At 46.4% G+C, this 12,754-nt stretch overlaps 1 protein-coding gene across 1 annotated transcript in view; it reads left to right on the top strand.

Moving 5' to 3' along the window:
• The first annotated feature begins 333 nt into the window (after positions 1-333).
• marchf5 (membrane-associated ring finger (C3HC4) 5) overlaps positions 334-12,754 on the top strand; it is a 30,947-nt gene continuing 18,526 nt past the window's right edge. The window contains exon 1 of the mRNA XM_084458871.1: positions 334-664. Coding sequence (XP_084314997.1) covers positions 621-664 — 44 coding nt within the window. The 5' untranslated portion in view covers positions 334-620. The remainder of the gene's footprint in view (positions 665-12,754) is intronic.

Here is a 12,754-nt window from a genome sequence, read left to right as displayed (position 1 = left end):
AATGAACACTAGAAAACGCCTATAGCCTATAATAAATGCAGGAGCCTACCGCAATAGGAGGTATTCTGTAGCCATATGTGTATCTTCATGATGTTCGTCCTCCCAAGAAGGCTTGGTACCTTTTAGGTAGATCCGTCGGAACCGTTTAGAACATTAGTTTGATATTTTTGGCCACATATGAGGGAGTGAAAATATATTCAAACTACATATCCCAAGCACCTTGCAAATATGATCTGTCCGCCCCTGACGTGTTTGTTATGGTTGGTGACGCAGCGCGTCGCCGTGGTCCCTTGCGTCACCTCATAGAGCCTGGCTGTCACGTGGTTACGCCGAGGCAATTCATGGCAATCAAAGTGGTCATCGTTTTGAGCAAGATTTTAACTTAATTTACACAAAGGCATTGGTTCGCTGGGTTAAGGCTGACATAGCTACCATGCTCATTATTTGGGTTAGCCAACACTAGCCTATTCGCGTGTGTCGACAACATAAAACTGAAACGATTTTTAGCTGGCTAGCTAGCTCAATTAGGCCAAACGCTAGGCTAGCTAGCTAACGCTGGCTACCATCTCTGAGTTTAGCTTGCTAGCTACTGTTGAGTGTTTTCAACATTTCCTTCGATTATGGCGGAGCAGAACGCGGTGGCAATGCAACAGAATCTGGACAGGTGAGTGATGTTAGCAAACCAGAGTTTAAAAGCTGCCTGGTGAGCTAACCTTGCTAGCTAGCAAGTCTAGCTACCAAGCTAATTAATGTGCATGAGGTCGTCACTTCAGTATAAAAGTGACCCATTCATTATTAAAAGAAGGTCACACCACCACCAGTGGTGTCTATTAGTATTGTAGGTCAACAAAGATATTTAGAATGGTTAATTGAGCGAATCTAGTGTTGTCTAGCTAGTTGGCTAGCCTGCTACTGCGTCCTGAGTTACATCATGGTCGCCTTGTGAGCTCACATCAGAGGAGTGATGAAGGCTGGCCAGGTGATGAAGGCTGGCCAGGTGATGAGACGTGTCGGACCACTGCACGGTGATGGCGAGGAGAGGGCGTGCCTCCCCACTGACCTCCAGGCACTCTCTCTCACCACTGACCTCCAGGCACTCTCTCTCACCACTGACCTCCAGGCACTCTCTCTCACCACTGACCTCCAGGCACTCTCTCTCACCACTGACCTCCAGGCACAATCTCTCTTCACTGCAGTTCTGATGAAGCCCGATAGACAAAAGCAATGGCCATTTCACAAAACTGCATCAATCCGCACGTGTATGCTCTACTCGGACAACTTTCACGAGAGAAGGAAAGGCACAGCAGGATGCTGAAGGGTTTAAATGCTAACAGTCAAGGTTTAAGTGAGGGTCTGTTTGTGACATCTGTTCAAATTATAAATAGCTGTTCGTTTCTCCTCCATATACAGCAGCACCACCAACAACAACACAATTTTACCCAGTATTTAGTCTTTGCATGGTAGGTACTTAAGACTGCTCAGTCAACGACATGGCCTAGGTTGTATACACCTAAAGTAAATACAAATTCTGTATACAGATCTCAACAACAGAAATATTGTAATTGGCTAAATATATGCTCAGTTTGACACAGCATTATGAAGTACAACCAGTTCTTGGGAAGATTTGGGTTAACATGGATGGAATAGTGAATACATTCCAGACCTCTTTGGCTGGAAAAGTTAGGCCCTAGCCTTTTGAAGTTGAGCAATTGGCTATGCAATTATTACAAGAACAGTGCTGTACTTACTATACAACATAGTCAATGTGTAGGGAAATTGGTTTCCTTTTGAATTCGGCCTACTACTGCATATTTTGTGACGCATACTGAAGAGCCTGAATGTTGACTCTGAGACAGCCTTGTGCTTGACGTTCCATAAGAACCTGTCTCTCTTTTTCCAACATGTGCCATACGCTTGCAAGCAAATAAGTAGCCTAGGCCTACCTGGATTTGTTGCTGCTTTTGATTTTCAAAAACATAGACCTTCACACCTTTTCATATTAGTGCTTAGAGGCTTTATATGGCTAACCTAAGTGAATTACGAACCAAGATTCAAAGCCGTGACTGTGGCTGGGACCACCACTGAGTTATGGATTTGATCCCTGATGCTGTGCTGCTCCATCTGCCCTGGCCTTGCCAAGTTAAGCGTTAAACCTTTTTATTGTGGACCATTTGCCAGAATGTACCAGCTTGTGTCCGAGTGCCATAAAACAAATTTGATAACTGCAAATGGGTAGGACTGAAGTGTATCCATGACTGAGTGGTTTCCCTTGAAATAGCCTAGATGTTGCCATTAGATAGCTCACACAGGTTACAGCAGAGCATACAGAAATCGTCTAGTCATAGATAGATAGATACTGTAGATGGATAGATGCATACATTTTAAACTTGGCATGAATTATAGGCCTAATGATGGCCGATTAAATGTTAACAGTTGCTTGGAGAAGACAGCAGTGGATGTCACTGTCAGAATATGAATGAAATTCATTCATAGCCTATATTAGGCCTATTTCTATGGCCTAAGCCTACTATCTGAATTAAATGCACACGCTACCCAAGAAAGTCCTCCACCAGGCCTCTATATTCGTCCCTCTGTCCTCTTCTTACACATCCAACAATAGCAGAGTTGTCCAAGAACTTGTGCAGGTGGCACATCTCCGTGCCAGGAAGAGTGAACAGGAAGTCGCTTGTCTTCCAAAAGTCGGGGCTATATGATGTTGAAGGCACTGGAGAAATCAAAAGAACATTATCCTCACAGTGTTACTAGCCCTGTTCAGGTGGCAGTGGGCCCTGTGTAACAGGTAGGTTAGCATTCTCCACTACTATGTGTGCCTGGTTGGCAAACTGCAGGGGGTCCAGGTCTGTCTTCACCAGGGATGAGAACTTCGCCCAGCTGGTGGTCAGCACAGGTCTTGGGTTTATTTCGTCCGGTCCTGCTGCCTTGCCTGTGCGGAGCTACCTCAGCTCAGTCCAGGGGTGGAGGTGGTCAGTCCAGGGGTGGAGGTGGTCAGTCCAGGGTAGAGATGGGCCGATCGATCGGTGGCCGATTCAAAACCGTCCGATTTGACTTAAATTAGCCCAATCTGCGACCGGCCCATCTGGCTTTAACTGGCAGGTTTCTGTGAGCCGATTCTATAGTTCGACAGTGGATTTGATGAAGACGAAATAAATTCAACTGTATACAAGAGCCATGGTCAAGTGTATTTCCTGGAGGTAGTGATAGGCTACAGTCATGAGAAGTAACCGTTCACGCCGCATGTTGAGCGGAGAGCAGCAACGACAGCAGCGGCGCAGTTTTAGAGGTCCATTCGGACCACTCCAGACCGTATTGGCCTACTGGCCAGTTATTTTTCAACACATAGAATAGCCTACAGAAACGAACTATTATAGCCTACAGCTAGGCCTACAGTAGCCTAATAGCCTATATTTTATTGTTGTTGTATGCTATGTAAATTAGACATTAGGCCTATCATTGAAGAATAATAGGTAGCCTGCTATTCTAAAGGCCAGTTCAGTCCAAAGATTCACAACAAGACTGCTTGCAATAGGCAATAATATTCTAACCCTATTCTATTCTCGCTTATTGCATGCTTTTCCTTATAATGTTGACACTGTGCGTTGCAATAGACGACTTTGTGTGGTTACTGTTGTTTATGCTGTGCGTTATTGCTGGTATTCGCAAATAGAGGGGCGGCATAATTGTGTTTGGCCTAGTTCGTGCTGCAACACCGCTCGAGCGGCAGAAATGCACGCGCCGGGCCTGCCCCTCGTTTGTCTCAGGGAGAGACGCAGGAGCACAGGTGTGTCGAGCCACCGGTCAGGAGCACAGGTGTGTTGAGCCACCGGTCAGGAGCACAGGTGTGTTGAGCCACCGGTCAGGAGCACAGGTGTGTTGAGCCACCGGTGCGCCTCTGCGTTCTCAGCACGCGTGCCTAGGTGGATGGACGCGCAGCGCGCACAGGCAAGCCCGGCGATGACGCTCCTAGACGGGGAAGCACCTCAGGGTGGCCGAACCACAACAACATGCACATGAAAACCTGCTGGTTTGAACACGCAACGAACGAAGATATATATTTTTATTAAACAGTTCCAAGTGAGTAAAATGAGTCACTAACAGTCCTATACACAGTCATACAGTCAACAGTCTTAACGTATACACAGTCATAGTCATATTCAGTTACTTTCATCTGTACTATCCTGGGATTGCAGAATTTTAAATAAAAAAGCAAGAAAATGCAAAGTGAGTGCTGTCAATTAATTACAATTTTTGAAAATCGCTAGCGGCCAAAAATCGGTATAGATGAGTGCCCCCCCCCCCAAAAAAGAAATCGGAAATCGGTATCAGCCAAAAAAGCCAATCGGCCCATCTCTAGTCCAGGGGTGGAGGTGGTCAGTCCAGGGGTGGTAATAGTCAGTCCAGAGGTGGTAGTCTGTTGGATGGTGGGAGACCCAGTGAAGTTTCCAGTGGTAATGCCAGAGGAGGGAGCATCCATAATTTAATGTGGGAGGAGAGTAAATTATGGGAGGAGGGAGTGTCCAACTAATTTACAGTAGGTACACAAATATACACACAGTATACAACAAAGTCTCTGAGCTCGAGCTGTACAAGAGTGCAATAACGTTAGCCTACCTTGAATTCAAATAAGGAGTATGTTCATGTGATTAATAAGTAACCTGACCACCTGTCCAATAAAAGTCTGGGAACCAAAAACAAACTGTCTATGCACCCTCCAAGATGGCTCAGGTCCAACTTGTAGAGCCAGTCAGGCTGGGATGCATTGAACAGCCTGATGGCAGCTGGTAGGAAGGACTAATCTAAGTGCACACAAAGTGCCTGTTTTGCACCCTGTGTTGAGCTTTGGACTTTGAAACAATTTTTGAAAGACAACGGTTGCATCGTGTAGAAAGTGGAAGGAAGCCAATGTTAGGAATCTGCAGCTCCCTGCACACTGCTGTCACGTTCGCGGCCAGCGCAGACTCGCCGAGGCAATAACCCTGACTCTGTTTGAAGAAACAGATAGCAGGAAGAAGTATGTCATGTTCCCCTGGCTTTCGACGGTTGTGTGCCTGGCTCTATCAGTGACAAACACACAGCTCCACAGGCTCTTATCTGGGCCTGCCACTAGCAGCTGGCTCCCCCTGCAATGCAGTGTTTCACGAACAGGGGAGGGAGACGCGCTTTAATCCTGCTTGACCTTTCTCTGGCTCACACACAACCTCCATGTTTCACTCCTCTCGTATTCCTGTTGAGATCATGCCATCATCTATCCTATATTTTCAGCTTTAATCCTGTGGACTTTTTTACAGCCTCGTCATTTCATGACCAACTGTTATAGTGTAGTGTAACCGTTTAAGCCAGTGCTTCTGGTGGTCCTGTTTTTGAGGTGGGTGTGTGGGGAAAACACATTAGCACATTTGCATGAAATGTGAGCCCTAACATATCTTGTAACCCCCCCCCCCCCACACACACACACATACACACATCCTAGGAGGACAGTAGAGGGGAACGGGGTATGTTTAGATTGACAGGATCCCACTCACCAGCCAAACAGTCAAATATAGCCAAGACCCCCAGTCTCAGTGTAACTGGGCCAGTCAGCCTGGCAAGGGAAACCAAATGGCAAGTCCCAGCCTGCTTTCTCCTGCTTTCCCATACAGGTGTTAACAATACACAGGGGCCATGAAGTAGCTTGCTTATGTGTGGGCTTGACTGTATACACAAGAGTGTTATGGAGTATATGCAGGGGTTTTAATTGTTATGGAGCATTTAACAATGTAATACAGTACCAATCTGTGTTGGGATCTGAGGTAGCCAAGCCTACTTGTTTGTTATGAGTCGGCGGCAGCTGAGGCCTGTTTATTGTGATGTAGAGACTAGAGTCAGCCAGCATTTGTTATGAAGCCCAAGGTAGAGGTTAGCTCATTGTCACGTACTGGAGCCTTGTCAGGCTTCTCTCCAGCGGTGGACTTGAGGCAGACAGGGCTTGTTTGTTATGGAGTGGAGGTGGCCAGACATGCAGAAGCCCCCAGACCTTATCCCTCCATTTAAGACCTTTTTGTGGGCCAGGATCCGGTGCTCCTGCGCCTTGCCTTTGTGCTGTGGAGCCTCCAGTTTTCCCACAGTCACGTGACCGCCGCTGACTGAAAGGAGCCTTTGTGGAGTAGCTTAGGCCCTTAAAAAAACGGGAGCCTGACTTCTCTGAGGCGACGAGAATAAAAGCTGCGCTATCGCACTTATCTTTGTACACAGTCAGTCTCCCCTATTATCATCCCCTCCATATTCCACCACCATACCCTGAATGTGCCCCGCTTCTGACGTGTGTCCGCCTGTCCGTCTGCGTGTCCGTTTGTAGAATGAGATTTACTGTTGCACGCCAGCAGAGAGGGCAGTAGAGATTGCTCATGAACCTGCACCGCTTACTTCCCCACCTGCGTGTGATTTTTTTGTTTCATTTTTGAGCCAAAATGTTGCCAGAAGTGAGGTTGAAGATCGCAAACCTAAAGCACAGTAACGTTACCCAGACAAGGGGGCACTGCTTTCCTTTTAATCGTCCCCAAACCCCAGATTTCTTCCCGGTGATTGGACCCGCTATACAAAATACAACCATCCGATGGTGCTTAGGTTGCTGTGTTGTCGTAGCAGCATTCCTGAAGCCTTAGCAAGGAGGGTTGGGCTTGGAGGGCTTTAAAAACCAATTAAGGTTTATTACTTTGAATACGATGAATAAATTACCTGCTTACCCTTGAAAATTCTACAAAGCCATAACATTGCTTAAAGCTCATTGTGGAAACAGCCATGGCCGTACTTCATGTAAACAGTTGGCTGTTTAACATGTAAATAAGTGGTAACACTGTAGGTCACCTTGACCCACTGAGCTTCAGTGAAGCAGCTTTCTTTACAGCTGCTTTGAGTTCTTTCCATGGAAACCATCTAGCGTCTTAAGTAACTGAATGTTGTTCTTTTTTTTTTTTTTTTACCTCTCAGCGGATCCGAATCACAGAGTCAGGTCCACAAGCCGTTTCTTGTTTTCTCTATTTGTTTGTTTATTTGTTAGCAGGATTACACAAAAACTACCAGAGTGATTTTCATGAAACTTGGTGGATAGGTGTAGCATGGGCCAACTTAGAACCCATTCAATTTTGGAGCGGATCCGAATCATGGGGCGGGTCCATTAGTGGCCCAAACATGGCCAGCCATTCACCTCCATTCATTTTTTGGACTTGGTGAAACATCCCCCCCATTCATTGTCAAAATCTGAATCTTGACATGGGAAGATTACAGCGACACAGTGTTTGGACTGGCATAAAGCTCTCAGCCTAATGAATGTAGCAATACCACATGTCCTGCACAGAGCCACGGAAAGCATGGACGTCTGTGCTCTCTGGGCACCAGCATCCAGTTTATGTAAGTCTTTAGGGAAAAGCTGCTTGTACAGAAGGGCTGTCAAATAAATACTCGAACTTCGTACAATTTGTAGACTTTGGGAAAAAAATGCATAATCAATCTTCAAAATGTAGATTAGATTAGTACTGTAGGTTACCGGAAAGCAGCGTGCGTCACACAGCCTCCCGCGTCCCGCCCATCTTCTAATCATTAGTGGCACTAACACATTAGCATGTGCCACGACACTGTAGTATCTATCTATCTAGGTGGCAAGGAAATACCATACTTCCTTAAAATCCGAGCGTGTCTTCTCGGAAGCCGGCAGGCAACATTGTGAACAAGCACTGAATACAATCAAGTGGACCAGCACTATAGGCTATTCCTCTTGTTTTGTTTTCAGTTGGTTAGGCTATAGGCCTGATTAAAGGACCCTGTTTGCACTAAATGTCGCCCATGTTGACTGGGTATTAACCTTAGTTGAATACTTGAATCCTGTGAACACAGATGGACATGACAGTTCATTCGGTGCTTGTTCATGACAATAGGCGGCGAGCACCCTCTTGTGGTTAGAAGTGGTTCCATTGTATACGTACGTCATTTTTAATGCCAAATTATATAATACCCAATAATCTAATATATTCAATTTTCTGAAAATATTTAAAAGAGAAAGTTGAATATCATTTCTGAGCTCAGTTGACAGCCCTGTACAGTAGGTTATAGATAGATAGATAGATAGATAGATAGATAGAGCAACAAAAGGCACATTCTGTGTCTCTTGCAACATGTTGAGACAGTAGAGATCTGAATAACTTCACAGGTCTCCATGTTTAGCCACCTTTGAATAGGGATTCCTTGTGTCTCCTTGTGTCCATTTCGTACATCACCTTATCTGCTTGTGTGTGTGTTTTGCTGAGCAGGGTTGGAAAGACTGCAAGCTGGGGGTTAGGGTTTCTCGGGGAGGGATAGCATTTCGCCTCTGTTGTATCAGGCGCAAGGCTGGGTTACGGGAACAGGAGCCTGTGAATCTGGGAGAGGGCCGGCGTCCGGCTTTGTTGCCCGCTGCGCTCCCGTGGAGACGCCTGTCCGCCGTTCCAATCAGCGCCCCATCCTCCCGTTTCATCCCTTCTCCCCTGTCCCCGGTGCCAGCCATCTCATGTTGGAGTGATCCCTTACCTACCGGCCATTGTTCACCTCTGGCCAGCTCAGGTTAGCCAGACTATGCTCTCGCTAGTAGATAACGAATGTCCTCCTTGGGATTCTGTGGTCTGATGATCAGGAAGAAGAGGAGAAATACATTACTGATAAACAGGAAATGACCTACTCTTCCATTTTGTCACCCCTCTGATGTAGGGATGTCCTACAGGTAGCCTCTGTGGCTAACAGCCATTTAACCAAGTCTGTGCTCTGGTAATTCAAGATGTGCAGGCGGCTAGGCCTATAGCATGGCATCGGGTTGTTGGCTTACATAGCAGCGTGGAGTGGAGAGAGGAGAGTAGTAGTGTGGGAGGAGGTGGAGCTTGGTATATGGGGGATAGAGTGGAGAAAGCAGCGGGGTTAATGTTTCTTTGACAGTTTGGGTTTCTCCGCGGGCCGCAGGTCACCCGAGCAGCTCGACCCCTGGGCCGCACCAAGACCTCCCGCAGCATCATGTTTTATTCAGCGCTGGCCGGAGGATGGAAAATCAGACGGGTACCCGAGCAAGCGGCCGTGCAGGGCAGGGGCCCGGCCTCATCGTCATCATGGCCCGTTGGGGAGATGGAGGGCCCCTGTTCTGCCCCCGCACCCCCCACCCCGCCTTCGGCCCCCAGGAACAGAGGGCGCCCCGGGCCAAAGAACACTGACAGAGGCCAGAGATTTAGCATCCATTATTCAGGTCTGGGAGTGGGCCAGGTTTGATTATACATGGCTTATTAGGGGGATTCGCTTCAGGCATGTCCGATATCACCCCCGCCCCCCCGTTCCTACTTGCACAAGCCTGCCGAGGACGATGAAACCACAGTGGAGCCGACCGAGCCAACCGAGGAAGCCCCAGAACGCCAGGGAAACGAGACAAAGTGGCTAAAGTAGCAAAGTATCGATTGGTGTCCGGAGTGGGTAATTTGGTGTCTGGTGTTTTGTGTAATGGCTCCCTCTCTACCCCAAAAAGCCTTGCGAGGAGATTTTTAAATTTGTCTTGCCTCATGGTAGATTGCCTACTGCTACCCCATTTTCTGAAAATTGTTCGGGCCTAACAGGATTTTAGTTGACACTTTGGCTGATGTAGGCAATGTTCAGTGATAGATGAAGCCTATGCTAAAAAAAAAGATAATAAATAATAAATGGTAGTAATAGATCATCCCCTTCCTCCTCCTTGGAGCTGAAAGCAGTCTGGCTCTGAAGGTTACCTGTTGTTGTTGTTGCCATAAGAGACCAAAAGTAGAACAGTCAGCTCTAAGTGAGCCTTTTTTGGTCAAAGAAGCTCGGCCTGGCCTCAAGAGTTTCCTTTTCTCTGACTGCTGTTCTCGTCCGCTCCTCTCTAGTTTCAGTGCCTCAGCCTCTAGCTCCTCTCAAACTTAAAAAGGGCCTCACGATATCAGACTGTAGCCCAACCCTAACCTTTAACATAGTTGTGATTAGCAAGGAATGTGAGGTCGTCTTCAGTACAGTGTTAATTTAATGTCATAAAATGCATCATACACAGCTCATCTTTCTGCCTGCTTTATCCTATAGCCTACCTTACCCACCCTTAACAACTGTCACCCCCCTTCCTTACATGCATACATACATGCATGCATACATACATACATACATACATACATACATACATACATACATACATACACTGTACATACATACACTGTACATGCATACATACGCATGCAGACATGCATACACACTCACTCACTCACTCACTCACTCACTCACTGTCTTTTCATTCTTTCTTTCTCTCCCTTTCTCTTTCTTTCAAAGCAATGGTTGGAAATGCAGACACAGCATATGCATAGTAGCAATAAGCATAAAAAGAAGAACAAGGACTGTATAGATCTGTACATACAGCATGTGTAGAGTATAGAATAGACTATGTACATGCATACATCCAGTCTGTAATAGATGTGTCTAGAAATACGCACACATGCATTCATGCAGACCTCCACAACACTCAGGAACTCTCAGGCACTTAGTTATAGAGTCTGATGTCTGCTTGCACAAAGGTACGCCTGAACCGCTCTGTATTGCACCTGGATGGAATGAGCCTGTGGCTGAAAGTGCTCCCCATCTGCCACAGCTCGTTATAGAGGCGATGGGAGGGGTTGTCTAGAATAGACCTCAGTTTGTTCCACATCCCCCTCTCCACCACAGTCTCCAAGCTGTCCAGTTGTTGCCTCACAACAGAAAGAGCTGGCCCTTCTCGCCAGCTTGTTCAGCTTGTTATTGATGTCATGATAGGAGGTAGAGATTAAGCAGCGCTTTATTCAGCCATTGAAATGCCAGCAGCTCAAGGTTCAGTTTAATTATGGAAATGAGAATGTAAATGTCATGGGGACCGGCTGCAAATGTGTCCGAACGGATCTGGAGTCTTTGGATTGCCTAGCAACAGGGAAATGGCAGTTTAATTGAATGTGAACCTGGACCTCAACATTGAAGAGACAGTGGAAAGCTGGGAACCGCTAGCCTGGCGTCGCCATCCTGATCGCGTGAACTCACATTGTTTCACTCCACAGATCAGTCTGGACGTCCACCCGTTCAAACTGATTTCTACCCAAGCGGATATTGGTCAGGCCAATCACAACTGTTTATCTAATATGGGGCAGGTTTGATACAACGGCTGTACACACGTCATACAATGATACGATGACTAACCCACGTTTTGTTGCTCTGATTGGTTGTCGGTCTATCCAATTCGATCCAATTGAAAATAAACGCAGGATTTCAGAGTGGAGAGGTTGTGTTTGAGTTTTAGATGCTCATGGTTGGTAGGACGGTAGGTAGGTACTTATATTAGCCTGAATCTGTCCCATACCATAGATTAATTGTCAAAGAACATCATAATGTCACCATCTGAGACTTTATAGCTAGCTACAAGGTCAAAGTACTTTGGTATTAAGCTAATATCCCCCAGATGTTAAACTGAGACAGGTGCAGTTCTAATCCATGGTGGACATCGGCAACCAAAAGCCAATTAGTCATGTAGAGGTACATTGGCCATGCAGCAAGTCTGTGATTAACGGGAGGCCAGCACAGTACCGTGCAGGTCAAGTATACTAATGGGTCTTAAGTGAGGGAGTCGACGTTTTTTGGAATGGTATTAGTCCCACTGTTGTTGCTGGGTCGGGCCCTGACCCTTTATCCCTGGACTGAAAAGCACACTTGTCTAGTCGGAGGATCCTTCAGATGCTGTGTGTGTGTGTGTGTGTGGGGGGGGGGGGGATAGGGATCGGGGTGGGTTGTAGGTGGAGGGGAGAAAATAGGAGTTTAATAGGCTATCTGGTTGATTAATGTCTCGTTATTGCCGACTCCCCCGGCTGTGAGCGAGGGAGGGAGGGAGTGATAGATATTAAAGGATGGCTTGGCTCTGGTCCAGGACGCAACATCTGTCTGGATGTCATGCAGGCTTTGTGGGAGAGGGAGGGAGAGAGAGGAGTAGCAGTCCTCGTTGCCCTCAACTTCTCTGGTTTTGCAAAATATAATATCAGTATTCTCTTCATGATGAAGATCCTTGGTATGGCTACTGTACCCACCTAGCTAACTGCATGTTGCTACTGAAGGTAGAAGGAATGGCTCGGTATTGGCAAGAAGGACCTCACGATACGATACATATCACAATATATTGCGATACGCTACAATACGGTGCGATACATTGCGATACTCTACATGATTTAATGAATTTGTTAAAATACAGCTGAAAATACAACTCCATCCCCCGCTCCCTGGAGGTGATCCTGAGTGCGGAGGAAATGTAAGGACATTTTAAATCCATTAAAAACACAAATAATGTTTATATGACTGAATCCTAGCCTTAATGTTCTATATCTATATCTATTAGTCTTGTTCTGTATATTTTCCTTGTGCAAAATAGTTTTTTTTTATTGTTTAGGGCCAAGCACAAAATTGCAAGGCACCTTATTGTAAATTGGTAGTATTATTCATCCGCCATGGAAGTCTATGGCAGCCCCAATAACCGACTGGTCACTTTTTACGAAACTTTGCACAATGGTAGAGGATCATGCGACGAGGCCGTGGAACAAGTCTTACATTGATTGGCCAAAGGGGGCGCTATAGGAACCGCTTAAAATGGCAACATTTGAACGGGCATATCTCATGCCCCGTTTGAGCTAGAGGCATGGACCTTTGCACACATGCTTCTCAGGTGGAACATATTTGCCCCAAGAAC

The sequence above is a fragment of the Borostomias antarcticus genome, assembly GCF_949987555.1.
Source record: "Borostomias antarcticus genome assembly, chromosome: 25".
NCBI classification, from domain to species: Eukaryota; Metazoa; Chordata; class Actinopteri; order Stomiiformes; family Stomiidae; genus Borostomias; species Borostomias antarcticus.
Note: the sequence above shows the minus strand (reverse complement) of the source record. Positions and strands in the feature narration are given on the sequence as shown.